This window comes from Melospiza georgiana, chromosome 11, assembly GCF_028018845.1.
Source record: "Melospiza georgiana isolate bMelGeo1 chromosome 11, bMelGeo1.pri, whole genome shotgun sequence".
Lineage (NCBI taxonomy): Eukaryota > Metazoa > Chordata > Aves > Passeriformes > Passerellidae > Melospiza > Melospiza georgiana.
The window spans coordinates 11,420,929-11,440,525 of record NC_080440.1 but is presented as its reverse complement, the minus strand read 5'-3'; the positions used below and the strand labels follow the sequence as shown (position 1 = coordinate 11,440,525).

General features: G+C 41.6%; 1 protein-coding gene across 1 annotated transcript in view; it reads right to left on the bottom strand.

Moving 5' to 3' along the window:
• Window positions 1–1,837: 1,837 nt before the first annotated feature.
• KBTBD12 (kelch repeat and BTB domain containing 12) overlaps window positions 1,838–19,597 on the bottom strand; it is a 28,709-nt gene continuing 10,949 nt past the window's right edge. The window contains exons 4-5 of the mRNA XM_058032182.1: window positions 14,263–14,460; window positions 1,838–2,007 (exon numbers count right to left, since the gene is read on the bottom strand). Coding sequence (XP_057888165.1) covers window positions 1,838–2,007; window positions 14,263–14,460 — 368 coding nt within the window. The remainder of the gene's footprint in view (window positions 2,008–14,262; window positions 14,461–19,597) is intronic.

The following is a 19,597-nucleotide window of genomic DNA, read 5'->3' as shown; positions in this document are numbered from 1 at the left end:
CTACTCTGTTCTAGGCAGTTGATAACCTATATAAGCAATGGAAAGAAAAAGAGGGTGGCTGAATAATACAGAAATTATGCAAACACAAGAGTACATATTTAGGCTGTGGCACACATTCTGCTTGGGAAATGCAATGGAAGACAAGCAATTAGATGTAAGGCTCATGGATTTACTCCTTTTCTATGTGTTTTCCTTAATTTCTTCCCCTCGAATCCCTTCTTGTCTGAGCATTCCTCAGTGTCCTACAAGAGTTATCAGGGAAAATTAGTCCTCTTCCTTCTTTAAGTTTTTATATGACAGCTTAATATTCCCACTGGATATTTATAGAATAATTAATGAATAACACGAGTTGAAATTGGGAAAGGGCTTTTGGATCATCCTCTCCATCTCTCTCTGCCATAAGCAGAGCACTGCAGTCAGAAAAGCAACAAAGAGAGCTGGCATTCTTGCAGCCTAAAACATGATTGAAAGAGAAAATTGAGATGCTCTTAAACACAAATCCTGGAAGTAACTCTGGGTAAACTATCTGATGCACTCCCTCATTTCTTTGCTTTTTTTTTGTTTTTGTTCCACTTTTGTTGCTGCTTTTGTAGTTATCAAAAGCCACTTCTTGCTGGCAATGATTATTCTCACACAATATCATAGTTTAGTCTTATGTTTGCCTCTGACATGCAGTCTGCATTGCAGCATCTTCCATTTAGAGCTGTGGCCCAAGAGCACCATGAGATTTCCAATTCTCTTGTCTGCAAGAGATACACTGCAAGGCAGGCACCAGAGAACTGAGAATAGTTATTGGTAATTCAAATAGGATAGCAATTTTCACTCTAACCTACTGTCTTCAAGCCCTACAAAGGCTAGCACTGCCTTCAGAAGCACTGTTTGAATTGTTCCTCTTCCCTGTGATTACAGCCAATTCTGTTGGTAGAGAATTAGCCTTATTAGCCTCCATTAAAGCTATTACAGAAACATTTATTGTTTAGCACATCTCTCCTTTCCCTGTAGCTGCAATGCTGATATGCAGATAATAGTGGTCTCATTTATTACTTTTTAGTTGGCATTCCTTTATCCATCTCTCAAGGGAAGTTTCCTAACTGAGCTCCAAGATCCTGGTCATACCAGGCTTTGTAATAAATAGGATTGATGTGAAAATGTAACATTTTTCTTGTCTTTGCTAGAGACTGCCTACCAACCCTACTGAAAGACTCATTTGTGATTTGCTGCCAAAGGATTAATTTTCTACCAGCACAGGTTCAGGTCTATTAGCAAAGACAGGATGTCTTGACTGTTGTGTCTGTGCCTTAGATAGTGTTTGCAGAAGCTGGTGTTCTTGGCTAATGGACCTTGGCTAATGGGATTTTGTTTCAAACAAAGGCTTTTCTATGTTTTACCTTTGCATCAGTCAATTACAGTCTGGCACTTGTTTCTCATCAGCTGACTTACTCTATTTCTTAGCTTCCTGGGGATGAACAGCAAAGGAGGGATTTCCCTGGCTGGAGCTTTCTGCCGTGTGTCTGCTGTGAGCTGAGCCCTGGCTGCCCCTGTGCCTGTCAGGCAGAGTCCCAGCAGCTCAGGCTTCACCCAGCCCTGGAGCTTGCACAGCCAGACTGAAGATGCAGAGCTGGACAACCTTGCCTTTCAAGCACAGAAGTGCAGAGCACCAGAACTATCAAATTAAGCATCATCAGAGAAGCACAGCTCAAAGGCAATTATGTCCTTAAGCACGCGTTGCCCTTCCCTCTGTGGGGGACCCAGCTGTGATCCAGAGCCAGTGCAGCATTTTTCTCCCCAAATTCTTCAGTCTCTGCAGAATCTGGAAGTGCTGAGAGCCCCTGGAGTTCTATTGGTCCACTAAATCTGGAGGAGGAGGGATGAGGTCCCGTGGGTTCAGCCGGGCCACGAGGCACACGTCGTAGCTGTCGTGCATGAGGACGTTGGTGGCCACCACGTTCCACTGGTTCTCCCACGTGTCCAGCTCCAGGATCTCCTTGGAGATCACTTCATGACGAGCTGAAAAACAAAGGCAACAGCAGCAGGGGGCAAGTCAAACAGGATCCAAGAGGTTTGGGCAGTTGTTATTATGGCCCTTCTGAAAGGGGAAATAAAAAGGTAATTTCTGTGGTACTGACACTGTCAACAAACAGCAAATTAAAAAGTGCAGATGGAAATCTCCACAGTGCAGTCAGTCCTCACACTCTGGGTGCCAGGTGCAGAGACAAAAGCACCAAGTGCTTCATCATTGTACGAGTATGCAGGTGGCAGTTTATCCTGCAGTCAATTGTCAGATGCTCATCTTTTAGAGCCAGTGTTGCCTCTTGTTCACAAGCATGCCTGCATGCAGTGTGTTCTTTTCTTGGCCCCAGCCAAGATGCAATTCTCAGGCTGCAGGAAGCACTCCAATACTATGGCTTTTCTTGGGTGCACAGAACATCCTGTGATTTAGGGAGAAACAAAGACAGAAAGAGCCCCCAAGGCTCTAGATGCACTTTAGATGTTCTGAAATGCTGAGGAATTTGTCATGGACAGGCAGGTTAGAAGAATGTCATTAAATCACAGCCAACCTCCAGACAAGAAGCTTTTTACAAAGACAAACAAAACATAAAGGAATCACCATGAGGCAGAGAACCAGCAGTGCTATATCAAAATTCTTACAAGACTACAAATCCTTCCTTTGCTAACAACAGTCCTGAGCTCTGCAACAATTGTTACTCAAAGCCAATCTTATGTAAAAATGAAACCATCTTTCATTTCTGCTCACTTTTTCTTTTCATCTTAAAGTTTCTTTCTCACAGCAAGTAACTTTAGCCTAAGTTTTCCTTACTTTGAGCTGAGGACATGCACGTGCTTTGCTGTCAGATGAGCCTCAGAAGAGATGCTTTAAAAGCCAGGTCTCAGACTTCCAAGGACAGATACTTTGCAGGTACCAGGGTAAGAACCATCACAGCAAGAAACATTGAATACTCAATGCTGTTTTATTGAGTCTTAAGAGACTGGTGACAGGATAAAATTTACAGGCTCCAGAGTGAGATTCCCATTCAGCTATCCCTTATAGGAATTTTTTAATACAAACAAACCTCCAGCAACAGCCCCATCTCACATCTACCACTTGCACCTCATGGTTTGGGCACTGCCCTTATGTGTAGCTGACACTGAAGGATTGAAGAAGGGCAAAAGAATGAAAGCAGAAGAGCACCCAGAGACACAGATTGTTCCTCACGTTGGAAACAGACCACATATTTCTCCAGGGGACAGCAGCTCTGGGGGTTGAGTACAAAATTGGTGTTGATGTTATAATGATGCAGTGTGGTGGGATTTAAAATACCCCCCAGGCTCCCCTGCAAGGAGGAGCTTTGGGATGTGGGGAGGTCAGATGGAAACAAGGCTTCTCCTCCCAGAACTGGCTCCCTTGCTGAGTGGGTACAGGACTGTTCTGTTTTCAGCAGGTTCTGAACATGCACGAGATCTGTGGATGTTGCACAAGTTTTGTGGACATTTCTGCACATTTTTGTCATGCTTCTCTAAGGAATCCACTCAGCATCACCCTCTTTCATCTGGATACAGGAGGGCAGCACAGCTTTTCTACCCGAGCTTCCACAACTTGTTGTCGTTTCCCCCCATAATTTATTGTGGTGTAATTTTTGTTGGTCCAAAGCCAGACCTCTGGGACTCTCATAGATCTCCACAAGCCTACTCTCCAGGAGCTTTGAGCAAGATTGCAGGATACAGTCTCATCTGAACAGTCTTTGTTCCATTCCTTTTTGTGAAACAGGTTATGATGGATTGCTTATTGAACCTGGACTTTATAGGAGGAAAATAATACATTGGAAGTCTGCAGCCATTCAAGACAGAAGACAGCAAACTGCTAAAAAAGCCATTTATATGTGAAGAGAGAAGAAACAACTGAAAAAGATCAAACAAATAACATGTGCCACTACCAGCAAACTCCTGTGTGACCCTGCAAGAGTGAAGAGGTTTTTCCTGAGGCAAATGCAGGAACACAAACAGACCAAAGCTGTGGCACGGGAGGCTCCTGTCTCTGTGGTTTTCTATTAGATCATCTCTTTTATGCAATAAATTTTTATGCCTGGATTTTCTTTGGCATGCACGATGACAAAAATGAGACAAACACAGGAAAAATAATCAAATGCTGGAACCAAGACATTCTGTGAGTGATTGCAACACTTCAGAAAAAGAATTCATAATTAAAACATCAAAGGCAGGTTCAGCAGCCCTTCCTTACAAGCCTTGCTGTGTTTTTTCCTGACCTGGGTGACTCTCAACCTTTATGTCCCTTGTTTCCCTTTTTCTGTGGGATATTCTGACTGGTTTTGTTCCACATTAGAAATTCTGCTTTGCAGCACAAGCAGAGTTAGTTAACTGTTAACCCTTGGGAGATAAAAAGAGTCAAGGGAAGCAATAACTTCTCTAGTTTTATCTTGTTTAAAGGAAATTAAGCAGCACCCTTTAGATGAGAAAGTTCATGTGAGGCAAAGCACTGCTCAAAATAGTCATACTTCAGAAAAAAAAATTACACCTTTTCTATTTAAAAGAGAAATGAGTTGAAAACCTTCAGTTCTCAAGCCTTCTTTTAATCTTATTTTTTCTTGGTAAAAACAACAGAAAAAGTGGTGCTTTCCAAAGAGAATAGCACCTTTGATTCCAGGCTATAATGCTGGATTTGGGCTTTAATCCCAATAACAGCTCAAAGGTACAAATAATTCCTGATTCTTCTTCATTGATTTGCCTTATTTAATTGCAATTTTAAAAAGGCAATGTCATAGAAGATTATTCTGCTCACAGGAGAATCTTATGACACCTGCAGAATGATATTGGCTATATTGCAGAGATCACCTTCCTAAAAAGCCACCCCACACAACTCTCTGTCCTCATTGCATTATTCTGCCTCACCAGACAACCACCTTCCCTAATGAAAGGGTTTCACTCATTTTATTTCTACAGAATGAGGCATTGTTTTTCTGCATGTTCTTCTTTAAGAAATTAAAGTTTTAAAGAAACTTTCTTACCCTGTGTTTTTCTGCACTGGATTTAAACCACTTTAGATTAGAATTATTCCAATTGTACAAACCTATGCCTGATGCAGATCCTTTTCTAGCAGTAAAACAGTGATTTATTCATATTCAGGAAAGAAAGAGGCTAAACCAACAAAGGGATCATTAATCCCAGTGTAACTTAATCCCCACCAGAAATGGTGGGGTGTTAAAAAAAGTCAGAACTCTTTTGGTACAGTTTTGCCTTCTTGATCTACAAGTCCAGACTGCAGGTTAACAGTGACCCTAGAAATCCATCTCTTCCCAGGGCAAGACTTAAATTACACCTGAAAATATTCTATTTATGAGAGTTAAAACTGTATTTTATATATGCAAATACAGTAGTCAAAGCAAAATTAGTTTTAAGATTAACTTTTATATTCTGGTCTGCAAACAAAACACTTTTTCACATTAAATTTTTCTTTGAATGTGCAGAAAGGAAAAGAACACAAATATTAATTTTCAGTAAGTGATTGCCTGCCTTCCATATACACAATCATGTTTTTTCTTGGAAAGGTTTGTGACTCACTCCCCAAATATGGCCAGACTTCACTTTATGCCATAAGTTTTCTCATGCCATTTGAATCAGGATTGAACATAAATCAGGATGAACAATTCTTGGAAAGACACACAGTATGACTGCAGGCAACATAAATATTTCATTTGCTTTTTCATCTGTTTTGTTGTTGGTGTTTTTTTGTTTTGCTTTTTGGATTTTTTTGCTTTGTTGGGTTTTGTGTCTTTGTGGGTGTTTTGATGGACTTTTTTTTTACCACGTTAAAATTCTGATTTGGAGGCTGGGAATGAAAGAACAACTTTCCATATTACATTAGTATTTATTACCATGCTTTTTGGACCTTTCTTTCTCATTTGTAACTGAAAATTCAGGTACAATTGTCAGGTTTTCAGTTGAGAGGGATAAAGGGAGGCAGATGTAGAAGAATTAAGCAATATGCTTAGCAGGTAGAAAATCCATACTCCATCCAGGACTACTAACCACACAGCAATTACACTTGTACGCCAAGATAAATAAATCCTTTCTGCTGTAGCCTGCTCATTGTCCAGAGGATTGAACTTAAAAAAAAAAAATCATTCTGAATTTCCATTCACTGGAGGGAAATCTATGGCAAGTTTGCTGAAATGTGGTTGATATTTCATTGTTTCTTGCAGAAGCCCATTGACATCAGCTGGGAGGTTTGCTCCAGCACAGGAATGAGGAAGCAGAGTGGTGGAAACAGTGAGAGAAGGTGCCAAGCCACAAGTCATGGTGCCTCTGCATCAGTGCAGGGCAGAAAAAAAAAAAAAAAGTATTCTGGGACAAGTTCACCTGCCTTCTAGCAGTGACAGAGCCACACTGACACACTGTTAGATGGCCAGCAGCACCTCAGCAACTTTATCCAGAGCAGGGCCACCTCGTGTGCTGGGAAAAGCCTCAGTCTGTCCTTGAGGACGTTCTCACACAGGCCACTTGTCTGAGCTCCTGCTGATGCTGGTTCTCAGGCTGATACAACCTTTTGTTGTCCTTTCCAGTTTGAAGGCTTCTAATATGCTCTCTATTCTTTTGCCATAGATCAATTTGTATAAATAAATTTTATAAAAAAAGACATCCAACCTGTAGCAGTTGGACTGCTGTCTGCTCTGCTCTTGTCATGGAAAAAAGCACCTGAATATCACAAGGTGCTTGCCAATTCAACAGTCCTTGAAATATTTACTCAGGTGTTTCTTTCACTTGTCTGCCCAGTTCTTGTCACCAAACAGCCACCCAGAGCTGCCTTGGAGCAGTTCAGCCTCCACTGCTGGTTTGTACCTGTTTTGTCATGCCATTATCTGCACCAGAGAATGATTTCAAGCACATGGGACTAGCCTCTGCTACTTATCTTCCTCACCACTAATAGCTGCTTCCATAATTACATGAGGTGGAGTTAGGTGACCTGGGAATTCATATTTGTGTTGCAATGGGATAGAAGTGCATTTAGATCATTACTACCAGATGTCCTGGCTCCTCATTTGCAGTAGGAAAAATAATAAGTTCACCGAGTCTGTGGCCTTCAATCCCATTTGTGTGTGTGAGCTGCTCCCCATCTCCACCAGTGAGACACAGGCAGCACCCTCAGGAGGTCAGGGCCATCCATCATCTGTGCCTGTGGGCAGGAGCAGCCAGAGAATGCACAGCTTGGCTGGGCTGTTTGAGGCTGGCCAGGTGAAGTGCCCAGGCAGTGTGTCCCACCAGACACACCCAAAGCTGGGAGGAAGGCGGGGGCTTCAATTCACCACTGTGCACCTTGCTGTTTCCCCAGCACCTGCATGGAGTAAGGTAAGCTATTCATTCTCATAAACAGGTCCTCCCTCATCCTGATCTGCTGTGCAATTCTTCAGGACCATAGATTCATGAGCCACCCATTCACTCACAAATCAATGGAGATGAAAATTAAATATATATATATATATATAAAGAATGGGCTGGTCTACAGAAGGGAGCTCCTAATTCAGTTGCTTATCCTTGGGACTGACCCAGCTGCTCAAGCTTTTAAAATCTTTCCAGATTTTTCCTCCTCTTCATGGCCAAGGCCTCTTTCAGGCACAGTCTCACAAGCAGGTGATAGCAGGATCACAGGTTACTGAGGCAGCAATATGAATGAATGCAATATGAATTTATAAGGGTAAAAACAGCAAATCAGAGTAAGAACTATTTGGCTCAGCCCATCCTGAAGTACTATTTCTAAATGCCTTACGATAGGTTCATATATAATTTATAGAAGATATAAAACATGTTTAGACTGTGCACGACAGTTTTGAACACAGTTGATGTCACACATGGCTACAAGCCATGTTTCTAAACAACCTATTGACCTATTCAGCAATTAATTAAAATGCATTAAAATATCTATTAATCATTCATTAACCCTTTATAAACAATAAATGAGCCTCAGTAAGAAGCAGGACTGAATAGCTAATACCACTTCCAGAGAGTGAGAAGGTCAAATTTAGATGTGAAATGAGCAGGTGCTGCTGCCCAGCAATTCCCCTGACCTGATTTGGCCTCATTTATGGCAGCACATTTCCAGCTAATGAGCAGGGTAGATGAGCAGCTCTCCCTGGGCAGGCAGCATTTGCAGGGGTCTCTCCCAGTGCCAGCAGCTCATGCTGGTGCTGGGGGAGGATTTGGTGAAAGGGAGAATTTGGTGAAAAGTCAAGCTGCATTTTTTGGGGTGGATGTGGCTTGTGAGCTGCAGAGCCACAGCAGTGCCTGCAGCCCTGAGCAGAGCAAAATGCAAGGGCTCTGAATCCCTTCCATTGGTGGGAATATTTATTCTAATGGCAACAACTGTGGGCAGGAGAACTTTAATTATTCATCTGTGCACACTAAATTTTAACAGAGGGAAACAAACAGTGCTGCAGATAAGCAGCCCGGGGTTTGAACCTCTGCTTTATTTAGCTGGGAACATGGGAAGGTGCTGGAGAACCAGGTTTTGTTCCAATCTCTCAACCCCCAAGCTTCACAAGTGCAGTATTTACTGTGCCAGACTCCTTAATATGTCTATATTTAATTCCAGTAATGTTCCATAACCACTATAATAAAAAACAAGCACTAGAATGATTCTCCATCTAAATCACATAATGGAGGAGACTAAGGGGAACAGCTTCCATGGGAGATTAGTCAAAATAAATAACTATTAAGTTAGTCTGCTATTAGGAGTGGGCAGTGTGGAGATAAAAACTCATTAGCTCAGCTGGAATATAGTAATTACTACACAGTTCTGCACTGCTGCAAGCAGAGCTGCTTCTATTCCAATGCATGGATTGCAGATTATGTAAATGAGGAAGAATAGACTAGAAAATGAATCCACTGTAAATTTTTGTTTTGTTTATAAGAATCAAAATTAACACAAGTAGCAGGACTCTGTATCACTGTCACCTATCCTGGGTAACAGTTGCAAGCACAAAATAATTTAGGTTCTTGCATGTCCATTTCACAGATATTTCTTCCCTTCTTTCTTTCTCTGGCAGTAACAATATTCAAGAGAAAAATTTATTTCTACTTGATATGAGTAAGTAAATAACAAAACTGGATTAAGCAGCTCTAGTACCATATAAAACTACATACATTACAGAAAATTTCAACATACATGTTAGGGAAGTACATTTGCCTCCTCTGCCCTAAGCTACAGAGGAGGGAGATGGCAAAACTGCCAGTTGAGAGACAGCTCCACAAAAAGCCCCATTACCTGATGAAATTATGAGACCTTTTAGGGGATATGTGCTGCTAAGAGCAGATCTATTAAACATTTCATAATTTGCATTGGGGTGCTTGTACCTGTACTTTGCACATCAGCTGATGTCACATGGATGACAGTATCACAGTACAGGTGGCATTTTAATGAACATCATAGAATCATTTAGGTTGGAAAAGGCCTCTAAGATCACCAAGTCCAACCATTAACTCAGCACTGCCAGGCTACCCCTAACTCACGTCCCAACTACATGTGGCTTTTAAACACCTCTCGGGATGGTGAGTCCACCACTGACCTAGACAGCCCATTCCGGTGCTTGACAGTGCTTTAGATGAAGAAGTTTTCCTTAATATCCAATCTAAACCTGCCCAGGTGTAACTTGAGGCTGCTTCCTCTCTTGTCCTGTCACTTGTTACACCTGGGAGAAGAGACTGACCCCACCTGGCTACAATCTCCTTTCAGGTGCTGTAGAGCCATAAGCTCCCCCTGAGCCTCCTTTTCTCCAGGCTGAACACCCCAGCCAGTCCCAAGGAGGTTTGTGCTGCAGCCCCTTCCCAGCTCCCTTGCCCTTCTCTTGACACACTCCAGCCCCTCAATGTCTTTGTGTAGTGAGGGGCCCAAAACTGATCCCGGGATTTGAGCTGTGGCCTCAGCAGTGCCCAGAACAGGGAGACAACAATCACTGCCCTGGTCCTGCTGGCCACACTGTCACTGATACTGCCAGGATGCGTTGAGTTAAAAAAAAACCCAAAACACAAACCAACAACTCAGCTCTGGATTTCAGTTTCCAGACAGCTGGACCAACACCTATAGCCTGAAACTAAAGCTACAATCCCCAGCCACCAGATACAGGCTACAAGTGACAATGACAGCAGATGACATAGTCCCAGTAAGCAGGCACACACACACACCTTTTCTTTCATTACTTTCACCAGAAAAACATTTATAATGCTCAGAAGCAGTCAAAAAGAAAGAACCTGATCTGGCAGGCATTTTATAAGGGTGTAATCCTGCATACCTGAAGAGCTGCTCCCCCTCCATCAGGGAGCCACACTAATGAGGCTGCTTCTGCTGGGCACAGGCTGATGTCAGCAGCTGTCAACCTGTGCAGCTTGACAGGTTTTTGTTCAATGAAAAGAAAATAAAACACATCAACAAGAGCACTGTACAGTCAGGCTGCAAAAGCTGGTTTAAAATCCACAGTTACAGCAGGAAATGTGGCAGTGTTTCAGCAGAAATCTGGCTGGCTGTTGCACACTGAGCCCTGCTGAGTATTCATACTTGGGGTAGTGCTTTCACCCTGTGCTGAACTATAAACTAATGGGAAAAAATTAAACATGTGTGATTATCTTGATGAGTGCTACAACAGTGCTAGAAAATGACATTTGTGACAAAGGCTTCATGAGCTGGAGCAGAGACAAGCAGGTTAATGGCTCCTGTTTACCATGGAAGTTTTAGTAGAATATGAGCTAATTTATATAAACAACTGGACAACAGATGAAGTTTTGCAAGTCTCACTAAGGAGGAGACAGATTCAAAACAAGAAGTGTGTTTTTTGGGTACTTATGACTGTAAAAACATACAAATTAATCAGCTAGTGATAACAATACAGAGGTCTCAGATGTTTGCACCATCAAACCAGACACCAAGTTCTGGATGTCTTTGCCCTAGGTAAGCCAAGTTAGAATCCCTCACATCCTGATTTAAACCTGAAGATTTAAAAGAAGGAGAGCTCCTCTGAATTCTGAATTTCTTTCTGCTCCTTCAGAGCAGATATAAAGCACCAAGGATGTGAATCTCCCTCTGAAGTGTCTGTGGTTCTCCATCTGCTGCAGGGAGCCCAGGGTTACCAAGTGTAGGCACTGCAGAGAAGTGTCTGAGCTTCAGCTGAATTAATCCCCTCTCCTCTTCCATGGCCTCTAACCTGAGCAAGCCTCAGCAGGGGAAACCTTACAAGCATTACCAACATATCTCAACACTGAAAAATATTCCTGGCAGTTCAGAAGGAATTTGAACACACTTTGGAGTTCACTTATCTTCTAGAAGGACTCCCATTGCTACTGTCATCCAGCCAAGCTGACTTCCCTCTTGAGTAGCTGCAGTTTTTCTTCCTTTTCTCCTGGGGATGATGTTAGGGCTGCACCATTTGTCTTCCCTTCAGGCAGACAAGGACTTGTGACAGGCAATACATATGGAATGGGAATCCTGCCATCACAAAACTTCAGTTGTCACATGGGACTCAGAGAAGATGGTAGGTGAGCAGTACTTATCCTTTCTTCCAAATTTAGGGCCCTTTAAGCAGTTAACAACTGCTTTTCAGCTTTGGCTACAGAATCTCTGGGCTCTAATGATCCACTTAGGTCTGTACACAGGCAGGAAGGCATAGAGAGCATGACACATACCAGTCAAAAATTAACATGAAACAATGTCTTTACCAGGTCAACTTCCTGCTGGATCAAGAGTGGGTTTAAGCAAATGCAAAGGCAAGTGAAGGCTGAAGAGATTAGGACAGATCTATACTATACAGGGGGTTAGTTTCAGCCCTGTAGGCTAAGACTTCAATTGCAGCAGTGATTTTGGCTTATTTTCCTTTTTTTTTCTTTGCTGTGCTTATTCTTGAATGATCACAGCAGTCTTTTGGCATTCAGCAGGCAGAAAACCCAAAGACTACAGCTGTGCTTCCAGCTTGTTCCAAGAACTCCAACTGGATGAAAATAAATTACAATGTTTTGTAAAATTGGAATATCCTCTTTCAGTCACATCCCTCACAAAAACCAAAGTGACATGCCAAGAAGCCCAAAGACCAAAACCAAACAAACGCATCCTAAAATAATACTATCTTCTACTAAAGCAGCAGCACATGCTGTTCTGTACCTTGAGGCTGCTGAGCAGCTGTAATTGTCAAAGTGCAGGGTCAAGGCACCCTCTCCAAGCTCCCATGTGGCAGTAATAACCCTCCCTCACTCCAAAGGGTAATAACCCTCTCTTCATCAGGCAAGAACCCTTTCCAGCATGCAGAGAGCATGTGGCCAGGGAGAGAGGCCAGCCAGGTGACACCTCCACCCTCAGCTCACAGCCGCTGCCCATCCTTGTCCTGATGATGGAGCCAGAAGCTGTTATTGTTGTGACCACTTAGAAAGCCCTTTTCCTGTCCTAACTTGCAAGTCACATTAATCAGCCTGTATTTAAGGCACAGGTTCCTCTCAGCTCCTAAACTATGTGGTTACACTTGATTTGACAGTGAGACTCTTATTTTGGCTGCCTTGTTAATGACTGCCTAACAGCACAACTGCACACCACTTCTTTACTGGTGCACAGAATGCACATGTAGGGGGTCAGAATTCAGGTTGCACAGGTAACTGCAAAACTGGCATTTTGTAACTTTGACTTCTTGTTTTCCAATTTAAATAGCACTATTAGTACAAAGGAGTTCTATACATAATGATACAGATTGCAATTGTAGAGGAGGAATCAGGACCCCATTGAGCTGGCATTATACAAATATACAAAAGACAGCCTTCTTGAAATCCACAGGAGGACTTTCAGCCTCTCCCAGAACAACCACTCTTTATACATGACTCAGTGACAGAACGTGGTGGCATTGTACAGAAAGTGTTTTTTATGGCTCTGAAGTTACACTAGTCAGAAAATCTCATATTAATCTGTTAGTCATCTGGAAAAAATTTGCTTCATTTTTCACCTGTTAATGATCATTGTCATCAAATTGTTTAGGGTGAAAAAGACCTTTAAGATCATCCAGTCCAACCATTAACACAGCACTGCCAAGCCCACCACTAAACCACGTACCCGAGCTCCTCATCTACACATCTTTTATCTCCCTCCAGGGATGGTGACTCAACCACTTCCCATGATTAGCCTTTTGAAATTCTTACCCACTAACTTTAGGCTCTTTCATAATGTCGCTGAGAAAAAAAAAAAAAACACAACTAGAATGGCACAAGGTTTGCTATGGAAACACAGTAATTTGCGATAAGCAAAATTTCTCTGACGTCACAGAACTTCCATCAGAGATGACATGGAACATGCCAAACAATTCTTTTCAGGAAGCAGCTTCCTCAAACAGCAGCAAATGAAAACAGAAGGCAAGTTGTGAACTAGCTGATGAAAATCATAATTCTAAAATAACAGCATCTTTAAGTTTAGACATTGTTATACAAGTAAAACTGTAATGAGAAGGACAGGTCTCCCAGTGATACCACCATTCCTGATCAACAGTGAGGCTGACATGATATTTATTAGCACTGGATAACTGCTATTGCTATCTGTGCTATTGCTTTCTCCTAGAAAGGAATTTGGGGTGGCAGCTGTATGTAGCAGAATCATTTAAGTGTGCTTGTTTTTCAATCCTTTGCATTTATAATGAAAAAAAATAGGTTATGTGCACTGGAGATCTAGATAAAGCTAAGCAAAGTTGGAAGGAAGAAGACTTAAAAGCAGAAAGGTGTCCCTGGGGCTAAGATTATTTAAAAATCACCAGATCTGGAACTTCAGTCTTTTTGTATCCCAGGGCCCTCATTAAGTACACAAGCTTTTTCAACATTGATTACAAAAAGCATCTAAGTAAGCAGGCAGAGTGAGATAACATGGCTAAGGACTGATGGACAGGGCCCTAATCTTCAACAAATATGCCCAAGTTCTCTGATGTCCATAAAACACTAAGATCCTCATTTCTGTAACTCTAAATATGAATCCAGAATAATTCTGCTGAGGTTTTAGATTCGGACAGGTTTAGAAACAGATCAGAAACATCCTTAAATTTCTGTGTTTTGTTAAGGAAAATAGCCAAAGCCAAACAGAACCCAATTCATATTGACATTAGGAGCTGGCAGTCCAAAGGGCAGAATCAGGTCTGTGACTCCAGGGCATGCCAGTGCCACCTGATAGGGCTGATCACTCACCAGGTCAGTCTGTGCCCAGTGGAACTGATTTTAACTCCACAGAGCATGCTGGACTCATTTTAGTACCTGCTCCATGAAATCCTCCACAGAGGTACAGCTTCCCTTCCACGCAGCCTGCACTGGTGGAGTTGGTTCGTAAGGAGAGGAGGGGAGAAGGCAGAGGGGCTCCATCCCTCCAAAAGTCTCCATCAGGGTTGTAAATCTCCACTGCATCAAGGCATTTCCGTGTCTGTCCTCTGTCATAACCAAGGCACCCAATTCCTCCTGCAAAAGATACAAAGGTGAAATGTAACAGTCCCACGTTCTGCTGTGAAATACATTGCTGGCTGCATTCTGTTTGCATCCTCTCATTTCCCACTCTTTCCTCTTTGCAGCTTCAGAAGTTTGTGAGAGAACACAAATCAGAAGCTACAGCACGTTATCCACAGACACCAAAGCAAGATCCCCTCTGAAGTCTCATATCAAAGGAAGGACAAGCAGAATGCCTTCAAAACACAAAGGTATTTTGTTCTATTTTCTTCCATATGGTAGAAATTGTCATAATTATTTGTTCTATTTGCTGGACAAATTGCAATGGATGAAAACCTATTTTTCAAATACTGTTGCTGGATTTGACCCTCACACATTACTAGCAATTATTTGCATTTCTTGGTGAGTTTTCTTCAATATTATACCTATCTCTTATGCTAAATTACACTTATTTCTTAAAGCAAATAAAATTCCTGTAACAAACCCATTCAACACACAGGAGAGCCAGCTGAGTTATTAGCAACAAGCCCTACTGTTGAGTGGCTAATTAAGGTGCTTGAAGTCAGTATGCAGGATTGAAACAGATCCCAGTTTCCTTTTGCTGGGACAGCCTGCAGGTGTACCTGAGATCCCCGTGCACACTGGAAACAGTGGCAGTACTTTGCAAACTCTGCCTTTCCAAATCCCTTCCAGTGATCAAATCCACATTTTGAATTTGCAGCCTTTGGTTCCCAGGAATTAATATGCTGACATCCTCCCCATGCAGGTTTTCCATCTGTGCCAATGGACACAATACCCTGTAATGAGCACTGATGAAGTTCTTTTGTGCATGTGTGTGTTTGTGGCTACTTTTAAACATGAAATGGCTGCAATAGGCAAGCCATTTCCACATGGAGGCTGGCATTCCAGATACACGTGTGGGGCTGCTCAATTGTGCAAATCCAAAATGCATTGTAAGCATGTAATTATGCCTATGCAAAGGGAAAGGACTGCAAGTGCAACCTGTGCTGGTTCAGCTGCTTTTAAAATACATTGTCCCTAGTGCTGTTTAGCTGGTCTGTCAGAGAAATGAGCCCCTATTGCTCCAAGTTTTACTTGTATATGATTTTCAATCTACCTCTTAAAATGGACTGTGTTATTTTTTAAATCTCTTGTGCATTCTCCAAAAGTGTTTGGAAGAGGAAGCTCCCTATAAATGGGGACTGCAGTGCTCCAAATTTGCTAGCACTGTGTTTCTGATTTGCATTAGCATTTAGAGTCAGGCAAATATAAAAATCAGTTAAACCTGTATCAGAGCAGAAAAATTAGAATGAAATTCAGTGTTCGTTAGCACCAGGAAGTTTTCCTCTAGCTGAAATTAACAGCATTTTATTTTGTTCAATATTTGAAATTGAAAACCTTCATCAAGTTTGGTTTTCATCTCCTTTTCCAGCTCAGGGAACCTTTACTTGCCCCAATACCCACCAGCAAGGTCCTTGCATTTGGTACTAGATACCCCTTAGTGTGTGCCAGCACAGGGCTGGCACTGAAATATGCTGAGTGTTAACATCCTCAATTAAAGCAGCATTTGCTCTGGTGGGCTCCTCCTCTGAGGCTTGATTCACCTGAGAGCTGAGGTAGAGATTAACTGTGGTCATGGGATTTTGCTAATCATTTCCTTGTCAAAAAGGCTCAGCAGGGTGATGCTTCCCTTTCTCATGATGGAGGCTCACTGAGCTATTGCTTGGGGTATTTCAGAATTCAGACATTTACTGTACTGCTCTTTACACCAGAAGCATTATCCTCTCCTGTGCAGCCTTTTCCTCTACTCCTTAATGCCTCATTAGAGGTGACACTCTTAGAACAGGACAATATTCTCCTAAATTTATCAAGAAAAAATTTAAGATCTAATCATATTTTTTAAGCTATTTAATTGATTGCTCATCTCATATTGTTTCTGATTGTACAGATCCATCGGCAGATTCATAGAATACAGCATGAAAACAATTTGCCGCCAGTTTATGTACAGTCCACAGACTGCAGTGTAATGCAGAGAGCCTCTCAAGGCAGTTTTAACTGGGAACCAATAATATTAGAACTCCCCACAGACTAAATTGACCCTTTCAAAATACATCTTTGTGGTGCCAAAGACAGATGGCTGCTGGTTGTCAAGCTAGATATTTTTAAATTAGCCCAGTTGTTACTGTACCCCACTGAAGAATATGCACTCACCCAAAAGAAAAGTCTTCATGTGAAAAATGAAAGAGGTTCTTGTTCAATCAGAGGAATAAATGGCACCAGCTAGGGAATGCATGCAGCATGTCAGAAACCAATAACTCAGCTGATTGCCTTATTATTTCAGGCAGGGAGGGGGAGGTGAACAAAATGGCCCTGAACTTCTTTAGAAGCATAATAGCTGTTTATTTCTTACTCTGTTTTTATTGCCATTTTCTAAATAGAGTAACTGTGGGGCAAGGTAACTTCAGAAAGAACACAAATAATCAGGTACAAAACTGACAAAGCAGTCAGTGACTTTTTGCAAAAAAACCTCACAACCATTACCTTTTAATGAAGGCATTCAGCTGCCAGTCCAGGGGATCTCCCACCAAATATTTTTCCTGTATAGTTATTAGAAAAGCAGTTTTCCAGGACCTATTGATGCATCTTTTCAAAAATTTCAGAGCTACTACATTTTCAAGCATTTATGAAACCTTCATGGGGTGGTTTAAGCAACTTATATTTAACCTCTGTTAATCCTGTCTTTATCAGAGACAGTCCTGAAGGTACAAAACATTCACATTTTATTTAAACCCTGCACAGCTATTTCAGCTAAATCCAATTTCATATTCAATTTATAATGGCAAAACTAAGTTCTCAGCAAATAGAAAGGAAGAAGGAAAAACCAGAGGGGAGTAAAATTTAATTTTCAAGCTTAGAAGAAGAGCATTATGGAAAACAAGACATCATGAACTTCAACCTCCTCTCTTAAAGCAATGTTAACACTGCCAGGTTGCTAACAAAGGAACTGAGGATATCAGACTCTCTAAGCACTGTTTTTCTGTGTTCCCAGATGCAGTAGCTGAGAATTACTCCTGTGAATAAGTATATTTTTCCTCTAGGGAAATGGATGTCTCAGGACTCTTTCCAAAGAACTGAATACAAAAACCAACAAAAAAAGTCTCAAATTTAAAACAATTCACATCTACAATTGAGTGGAAGAATCTCACATTAACCAGGCTATTCATAATCTACAATGTATATATATATACACAATGTGAGATTTCAAATTGGCAGAAAAAGTCCCCTTGCTCTGTCAGACAGCTCTGGCCACTTTGTGCTCCATCATTCAACAATTCACATCGCCCAGAAGCCACTGGCTTCCTCATTCATTTTTATGGAACCATCACAAATGCAAGTGGAGACACAGGAAACTATGGTTAACACCACAAAGATTGTCTTGATCTCAGGTTCTCTGGATAGAGCAGCTGAAAAACTGAGCTGGTGCTCTGCTCCTACAGGAGCCTCTACACAAAATGGGGCTGACATTTAGGGAGCAAAGGCTGGGTACAGAAGGGGGCACAGGGGTTTAGGACATTAGGTTTGTGTTTAACTGATGCTTCTGGACCTGTGGGCACAGGGGTGGGCGGAGGCCCCAGGTGATGCTGCTCAGGGTGATCAAGAGTTGTTGGTGCCCTCAGGGTACTGACAGTGTCATTTTTTATCCTGTAACTGAGTCCTCAGATCACAATAGCAAGCAATATGTGCTCTTAGTAGTGCCTCTTTGAATTTTTATCAAAGGAACCTGGGAAATGGAGGAAAAAAAAAAAAAAAGGAACTCTTCAACAAGCAAATGAAATCCAAGATTTATCTCCTGTAAAGTAATTCATTATTAAATTGATCTCTGGAATGCACAATGAATTTAATAGTGCTAATCTCTTATGTAACATTTCCCTTCATTACCAGCACTCAAGCTGAGTCCCAGCAGTTCTATTTCTCTCTCATGCTCTGCTAGGCAGGGCGGGATGGCAGAGAAATGAGGGAGCCATAAAGCAGCCCTGGCAGGCACTTCCAAAGGTGAAACCAAGAAGCAATGTCATCCTTTGCTAACCCAGAGCACAGCAGATGAGGTAACGCAGCTTGTAGAAGACACGAGGGCATAAGATTGATTAGAAGCAGGGCTGAAAAATCAGATTATTGTCTTCCTAAGCATGGTCAATGTTTCAGTTTAGCTCCTTTTCTCATAAAATGCCTTTTCTGACTTCCTTTGAAAATACTTAAGTGTGTAGAAAGCAGTTTCAATCTCATCTGTCAGACCAATTTCTCTGCCTATTTTTGTTCCTTCCTGCACATGGACACTTTGGAGGCTGTTGCACAGGTACAAAAGCTCAGCATCAGACCCATAAGCTGCTACTTGTCACAAGTCCAAAGCATATTTATAAATAGACATGTTTATTTTAAAAGAAAGTGTTTTTCAAATGCACAGTTAATATTCAAGCATGAAAGCTAAAATGTTTCCTTCCAGCTCCTCCTACACACACTTTCTTTTCCAGAGAGACCCCAAAGTACATATTCAAATAAGTATTTTTTGATCAAGACGTTCAGTATTTAATTGAACCTCATTTAACTGTTTAAAACTTCTAAAAGAAGCTTTCAGCAAGAGCCCAGGGGAAAAAACCCAAGTTGTAAGAGGTAGGATGCCAGTCTGAGGAGGATAAACAAAAATTCTTTGGTTCCTAAATCTTCCCTAATAGGATTTCTCATCTAAGTCCTTCAATACATTATTATTTATAAAGCAGGAATTATACAGCATAAAAGCAACACATGGTTGAAGCTGCCATAGTGAAACAGCTTTTTTTTTTACCACTGACCTGTATTTCAGAGACATTAGTTCTACTGAGTGTGTTTTAACAGAAGCAATGAATATGGCATTCAAATGGATTCATTTGGATAAATTTTCCTGATTTGTACATTGGCTGTGATAAGTTTTCAGAGAAGTAGCTGGAAAGGATATTTTTTAAAGTGAGAGATTAAAATGCATGACCTTAAATAGAGCCCTCCCATCTGGTTTTCTTCCAAAAGTGTCTCAATTGCCTCTGTCATTAAGAACACAATACTGCTCTTTCTTGGGCTTTCCAACAAATATAGTTATGCTCCTGGGAAAATATGGAGAGAA